A 7,869-nucleotide genomic window follows, 5' to 3' on the forward strand; every position below is an offset into this window, starting at 1 on the left:
AATCGCGTGCAAATTAAATTAAATTGTGATTAATTGTGCAGCCTGTTTAGTCCAATGACAAACTAAAATTAACTTTTCCTTACACATGTGATGTTTGGTGTTGGCAGTTCAGAAGTGATAATGGTTTCATCCAGAGCTCTACCATAACAAAAGATTCGAAGCAATGTTTTGAAATCGCCCATCACTAGATATTGTTGAAAAGTCGTTTTTTTTTTTTTTTTTTTTTGGCGCACAAAAAAATATTCTCGTTGCTTTATAATATTAAGGTAGAACCACTGTACTCGCATGAACTGTTTTAAATATGTTTTAAGTACCTTTTTGGGCACTGAAAGTGTAAATTAACTTGCTGGCAATAGAGGCCTCACTGAGCCATTGGATTTCATCAAAAATATCTTAATTTGTGTTTGGAAGATGAACAAAGGTCTTACGGGTGTAGAACAATATGAGGGTGAGTAATAAATGACATTTTCATTTTTGGGTGAACTAACCTTGTGCAAAAACACACAAAATAACACTTAATTTTAACATTTATTTTCCTTATACAGTCTTCCTTATACGCAAAGCATGATGGGCATTATAAATCTGCTGCAACCAACTCAATCATTAAGTACAATGAACATTCATTATTATTTGAGTGAAACAAACTCATTTCATTTATTTAATTTCACTGTTCGGTTTTACAGAGTAGGTCAACTCGGAAGTAAGCATCACCCTCATTCCTTTGATAAAAATGCCAATTGGATTTTTTCCATTGGCTTTTGGATTACAGCAGAAAAAAATGGAATGTTTGAGTTAGAGAAGTATGCAAGAATGCAAATAAAAACACAACAAGACTGTAAAAGCAGACTAGCAAGAGTTTTCCTGCTTGGTGTGATGATGATTTAATGTTCCTGACAGCATCTACCAACTTAATAGTCAATCTTAGTCATGAATTACTTATTTTCTATTATAGAATAAAATTGAAAATATCTTAAACTTGTGTTAACCACAGACCATATTTCAGGCATTTACCCAAATATTCATACAAAAAAACTCATTGACTTCAGGACGATGGAAGAGGAAGTGCAAAAATGCAAACTCATTTCCAGGTTTTAGGACTCATTCCTGCAGCACTCTATTGGATGTCAACAAACGTGAACACGCAAAATGAGTCACAGACAGAGAGCATTTCTGAATTACGGAAGCCTGTTTCAGGCAGTCTCAGAATAAAAATTGTAATTAAAACTTTAAACTAAGAAATAAAATCACTGAGTAAAGTGTGTAAAATCAAGTAATTTGTGAGTAAAGTCATAATACAAGAAAAAGTAGCAATTGTGAAATAAAAAGGTAAATCACAATTACCTTTTTATTTTTATTTATTAAGGCAAAAATGTGAAACAGTGACAACAGAATACTGATACAAAGACAAACTTGTACCACTACACCCCTAGTGTGTGAACACAGAAGCATATAAAATTGACTGAAGGGCACAGTTAAAGTTTAGTACCGGTATGTGACATCAACAACATAGTCTATATTATTGGATCTGAAAGAAAAAGAAAAGTTCAGCCTGAACCCCCTGAGACGACTGTATAACGCACACACAGCAGGACGGATGTCACAGTTTTAGCTACGTCCTCCATGACAGCTCACACGAGACTGGTGGAGGGGTGCGTGAGAGAGAGAGAGAGAGAGAGAGAGAGAGAGAGAGAGAGAGAGAGAGAGAGAGAACTGAGACACTTTAGAACAAGTTGTGCGTGTTCATGACAGAAACAGATGCACAAAGCAAACCAGGAGGACGGTGTCCAGGCAGGAGAGAAAGTAAATGAGAACGCATGTGTCTCTGTACAGGGGTGACATATAGAGAATGTGATGTACAAGTATGTGTGTGTAGAAGAAAGAAATGACATACATTGCACAGTACCTGTCGTGTAGTCCGATGGACATGGTGTCTCCTCTATGCACAGGGTGGTCCATGCCCAGGCACAAAACCCCAGAACACCTTCAAAACATCAGCAGAACGACAAGAACATTGTGAGTTATGGAAATAATCAAGATGAGGATAAAATCTAGTTTAATAGATTTGTTTTCAGTGGCTTAAGTGCTTCTCAATCCTGTCCTAAGGACCCCCACCACTGCACATTTTGCATGTCACTTTTATCAGACACACCCATTTTAGGTTTTGCAGCCTCTACTAATGAGCTGATGGGTTGAATCAGGCACGTTAGATGAGGGAGACATCGAAAATGTGGAGTGGTGTGCACAAAAAAACAATAACAAAATAACTTTTCAACGATTTCAAAACACTGCTTTGAATCTTTTGTTTTGAATCAGTGATTCAGAGCTCCAAAGTCACATGATTTCAGCAGTTTGGCATTTTGAAGCAGTGTTTTGAAATCACTAGCCCATCACTAGATATTGTTGAAAAGTCGTTATTTTGTTTTTTTGTCGCACAAAAAGTATTCTTGTCGCTTTATAATATTAAGGTAGAACCACTGAACTCACATGAACTGTTTTAAATGTGTTTTGAGTACCTTTCTGGATCTTGAGAAGTTCAGTGGCATTGCTGTCTAAAGAGGCCTCAAAAATATCTTAATTTGTGTTCAGAAGAAGAACGAAGGTCTTACAGGTGTAGAACAACATGAGGATGAGTAATAAATAACATTATTTTTTAAATTTTTGGGTGAACTAACCCTTTAAGTAGATTGTAAACACTATTGAGGCCAGGCCTACAATGTTTTTGGGAAATGCAGCCCATGTATGTTACCTCTGAGTTCAACACCACTGTTCAGAAGTTTGGGTTCAGTAAGATTTTTTAAATGTCTTAAAGTACGCCAACTACCCGTCGGTCGGCTTAGTTTTTTCAGTGTGTTCCACACCTTTGGCTCTAGTCGGACGCTATCTTTTTTTTGGGTCGATTCAGCATGTTGAATCGGCATTGGGCTGTCGGAGAAAGAGAGAACTCTGATTGGCTGTCGTCGACTTGCCCCGGATTTACCCCGTCACGGTACAGTAGTGATAACTCTAGTATACTACTAAACATGACAAATTTTTGCTTTTAGCTATATGTATTTAATATTTACATTCAGACCAAAAATATTGAGGAGTCATCCTGCTCTTCACAGATTTTTGTCCAATGAAAAAAGAAAGGAAAAAAAAAAAAAATGTCCCTCTCCTGCAAGCAGCAAATCATGTTCATAGCAGTGATGTAACTAAAGCCTACTGGACATATTGGCAATTTTCATATGGCACAAACTGGAGCTGCACAATTCTGGATAAAATGAGAATCATGATCGTTGTCATTAATAAAATAAGATTGTGTGGGTGTTTCAATCGAGATTGCGATTTTTGTACGATTAAACATGCAGCTCAGCATGAACACTTCCATATGACTCACCCAAATTTTGTTTCACTTAAGATATTATAGACTGATGATAATAGATGATATTAGAGATAGAGATCTTATGAGTCAATACTAAAGTCATTATTTTTTGGATGTTTAAATGGTCATGCTCATTTTCCCTTTACATTCAGATTACCTTTGGCATCATCTTACACTGACTTAAAGTTCATCTTTAAAACACTAATAATTCATTAAGTAATTAAATAACACTATTAAAGGGTTAGTTCACCCCACAATAAAAATTCTGTCATTAATTACTCACCTTCATTCCTTCATTAATTACCCTTCAACCCTCGTTCCACACACCTGTAAGACTTTCGTTCATCTTCGGAACACAAATGAAGATCTTTTTGATTTGCTTGACATGCGAGAACCAATGAGGTTCATTCTCGTGTTACGCAGCATGTTTGAGCTTCCACAAGAGGTTTGTTCTCACGTGTCAAGCAGGTTCAGCTGAGCTTCTGTTTATGTTCCCTGATCAGTGTTTAAAGGATTAATCCACTTTTAAATAAACTTTTCCTGATAATTTACTCACCCCCATGTCATCCAAGATGTCCATGTCTGTCTTTCTTCAGTCGAAAAGAAATTAAAGTTTTTGATGAAAACATTCCAGGATTTTTCTCCTTATAGTAGACTTCAATGGGCAACAAACAGTTGAAGGTCAAAATTAGTTTTACTGTAGCTTCAAATTGTTCTACACGATCCCAGATGAGAAATAAGGGTCTTATCTAGAGAAACCATCGCTCATTTTCTGAAAAAACTTGAAAATTATATAAGTTTTAACCTTAAATGCTCTTCTTCTTCTTCTTCTTCTTCTTCTTCTTCTTCTTCATTAGAATTCCAGCAGTGTAGACACTGCTAAGCATATTACTGCCCTCCACAGGTCAAAGTTTGAACTAATTTTTATATGCAATATGCTAGTTCAATAGTATATAACAATTAGTTCAAACTTTGGACTGAGGAGGGCAGTAATACACTTAGCAGCGTCTACACTGCTGGAATTCTAATAGAGGAGAAGAAGAAGAGAGCTAGTTCAAGAAGAGCATTTAAGGTTAAAACTTATATAATTTTCAATTTTTTCAGAAAATGAGCGATGGTTTCTCTAGATAAGACCCTTATTCCTCGTCTGGGATCGTGTAGAACAATTTGAAGCTACAGTGAAACTAATTTTGACCTTCAACTGTTTGGTGCCCATTGAAGTCTACTATAAGGAGAAAAATCCTGGAATGTTTTCATCAAAAACCTTAATTTCTTTTCGACTGAAGAAAGACAGACATGGACATCTTGGGTGACATGAGGGTGAGTAAATTATCAGGTAAGTGGACTAACCCTTTAAATGTGTCTCTTCAGAAAATTTGGACTAAATCACTCAATTCATATGGAGTGTTTTACGATCTCTTTATGAGCTTTTTGAAGAGTCAAAGGGTCAGTTGTCTATTGAAGGACAGAAATCTCTGATTTAATCAAAAATATCTTATTTTTTTGTTCCGAAGATGAAGGAAAGTCTTACATGTTGTTTGGAACAACATGAGGGTGAGTAATTAATGAACTTTCATTTTTGTGTGAACAAACCCTTTAAACAGGACCTATTATGCAAAACTCACTTTTATACAGTGTTTGAACACAGATGCGTGTCCACAGTGTGTGTAAACAACCAGCCTATAATGGTAAAAATCCAGCCAATACTTTTTTTTAATAATCCCCATTTATCATTTTCAATCTCTCAGAACACACTGTTTTATATTTCCCCCTACGTAAGAGTGGGGAAACCCCGCCCATGACTGGTGATGAGCTGCCCTGTTAGCATAGACACACCCCTGAGTGAGAAGCAGAGAGTCCACCATTTCTGTTTACTTGCTGTATCAGCTAGAGATATACAATGTCTGTGCCAAAAAAAAACCATTACAAATGAAATGTTCTGTTGTTGGATGTACCAACGAACATACAAAGCACCATAGACTCCCGCCATCTGAGTCACTGAGGACACCGTGGTTGAAGTTATTACTCAAGGATGGATCAGTGCAAACTTTTGTGATCCTCTCCAGAGCGATACTGGTCATGGCAGAAAGGGAGAGTGCGCACTTTATTATAGTCCATCGGAGTTGTTTTACGGATATAAAGTTTACCAGTTTATTAAGCACCCCCGAAAACACATAAGGTCTGTATATGTTAGTTGTAATGAGTTTTCAAGTAATTCGCTGTGTATGTTGATAATAACACAAGGGAGAGAGAGTTTATAGATAAAAGACTTCAATGCACACTTCTTGTATGGTGATTTTCTGTAGTAAAAACGTTCACGTCATGTTTTGTGTGATGTACAATAAACATCATAAAACTCGTCAGTAAAGTTTTGGCCATCATTCGGATGGGGTCCGGTACAACAGGCTTGTACTAATAGTGGATAATAGCAAGATGACAACATAAGTTATAACCGCAATTAAACTAAACTATACCTGTTCTATCTCCATGCAGCATATATTCTCTGGCTTTCAAGGCATCATTTTCAGACTCCGGTTCGAACTGAATACTGCTACAGAGAGTTTGACATTATTAGTGCGTGAGATTGTTCTGTCGCTCGGAGCGTTGGCTCTTGAAGCTCTGCCCTCTTAGGCCGGGAGCAGCAGCTCATTTGCATTTAAATGGACACACTAAAATGGTGCGCTTTTGCTCAACCCCAAATGTTATAAAATATGATCTGAGTGGTATTTTGAGCTAAAACTTCACATACACACTCTGGGGACATCAGAGACTTATATCTCTTAAAAAGGGGCATAATAGGTCCCCTTTAAAAGAAATCTTTAGCAAATCTCAAAATCAAGATCCATTTTTCCATTATAGCCATTCCCTTTATTGCCTCTGTCTCTGTGAGTATTTGTGGCAGAACAGCATATGGCATTTCTATTAATATTTAGCTGCTCATATTTTGGGGCGTTGTCTCCTAGCCACCCCTTCCTCTCTGCCATCTGATCAGGAGACTGAAAAGAAAATCATCACATAACACACATCCTCATCAGCCACTTCATGGATCAAGAAACAAAGCTGAGCAGCAGACGCTGAATGCCACCTCTGTACAGACACACTCACTGCAGCTGTGAGCATCTCATCCTCTGACACCGTCAATGACCAGCTGGAGTGTTTAACAGCTTTATTCCACAAGAAGGTGAACCTCAGGGACCAAAAAGCAAACCTCTGTAAGAAAAAACTAAAGGCAGCAGAAGAGCATCTTTTGTGTTCTCATACAACCCTGCTAAATGAGTTCCTTGCTGTGTTTCTGCATATCCGTCACTGAGGTCGATCGTTTGCAGTTGAGCCGAAACCAAATCACACATATTTTTTGAACATGCAGCATCATTCGAGTTGAAAAATCAATGACAACCTGTAGCCTACCTGGCATCTATACTACACAACTCACAGGTTTGTGAAGGAACTGAACATTTTCCACATGTCAGACCTGCTCTAGAAACCTCAACGAGATATGAGCATGAAAAATAGACACTTATACATGAAAAAAGCAGCAAAACAATCTCCCTTCTTTCATTGAACAACAGTGACGTTTGTTCAATTCACATTTGGTGTTTCAGATTCCCTGAAGAACTTTAGAGTAAAGAGGCAACCCTGTCCAGGCCACAAGGATGAACACTTTGGAAGGCACCACACCATGGAAAGAATTTCAGCACTTCAGTTGCCTGTACAATTCTTCCCCATTGCCGTGGCAACCACTGTGTCTTAGCAACAGACAGAGGTCAAAGAAGAACAAGGATAAGCTGTGCTAAACAACCTAAACCTTACTACAGCACAAGATGTTCGAGTTTTAGTACGTCTCCTTGTAGACTTTTAAAGAACTAACAGTTTGACTCTGTCACACACACACACACACACACACACACACACACACACACACACTTTAAGGTGCTTTTAAAACTGTCAGTCATGCTTTTAAGGCTAGACAAAAAAAAAAAACTTTGATGTAAATTAAGTACACAGTCACTCTCGGTTATATTTAATCAATCACCCTTTTCTAAAATTTAAAAATTACAACATGGACTGTCAAAAGGAAAAGGCATCAGATTTTTTTTACGACTCTGTTGACAGCTTGGAAAATTAATTTTATATTTTCACCCTGACCAACTTCCCTTCTCTCTGATTAGAGACTATTCTTCATCTGTAATGTGATTCTGTGTTGTCCGTGACATTACTCAGAGTTGAATGTAAGGTTGGAAATCAATGCTGGATTAAGCATAGAATCAAACCCCTTATAACCCTTGTCAAATTCAATATGAGAAATCAATACTGGTGCATAGCAAACTGTCCTTTTAGCCACTGACAAACCTTTCACGTGTCTGATCTATCTTCATAAATGAAGCATAGCTCATACAACTATTAAAACGTGTGCTGAATCATCATGTAAAGCACTATAAGAGTGTGCGTCACCAAAATATGTGTTTCTTCTGACACATTACTACACTATGTGTGCTAAACCACAGCCC

The 7,869-nt window shown here is 37.5% G+C and overlaps 1 protein-coding gene across 6 annotated transcripts in view; it reads right to left on the minus strand.

Moving 5' to 3' along the window:
• klhl13 (kelch-like family member 13) overlaps positions 1-7,869 on the minus strand; it is a 58,687-nt gene that overhangs the window by 49,000 nt on the left and 1,818 nt on the right. For 3 of the 6 annotated variants that reach the window (XM_048186943.1, XM_048186940.1, XM_048186946.1), the window contains one exon: positions 1,904-1,981. The exons of 1 other annotated variant lie outside the window; for it this stretch is intronic. In XM_048186943.1, coding sequence (XP_048042900.1) covers positions 1,904-1,956 — 53 coding nt within the window. In that variant the 5' untranslated portion in view covers positions 1,957-1,981. Of the gene's footprint in view, positions 1-1,891; positions 1,982-7,869 lie in introns of those variants that run through there. 2 more of the 6 variants (XM_048186942.1, XM_048186939.1) reach the window with 1 other exon arrangement.

The sequence above is a fragment of the Megalobrama amblycephala genome, linkage group LG4 (genome assembly GCF_018812025.1).
Source record: "Megalobrama amblycephala isolate DHTTF-2021 linkage group LG4, ASM1881202v1, whole genome shotgun sequence".
Taxonomy (NCBI): Eukaryota; Metazoa; Chordata; class Actinopteri; order Cypriniformes; family Xenocyprididae; genus Megalobrama; species Megalobrama amblycephala.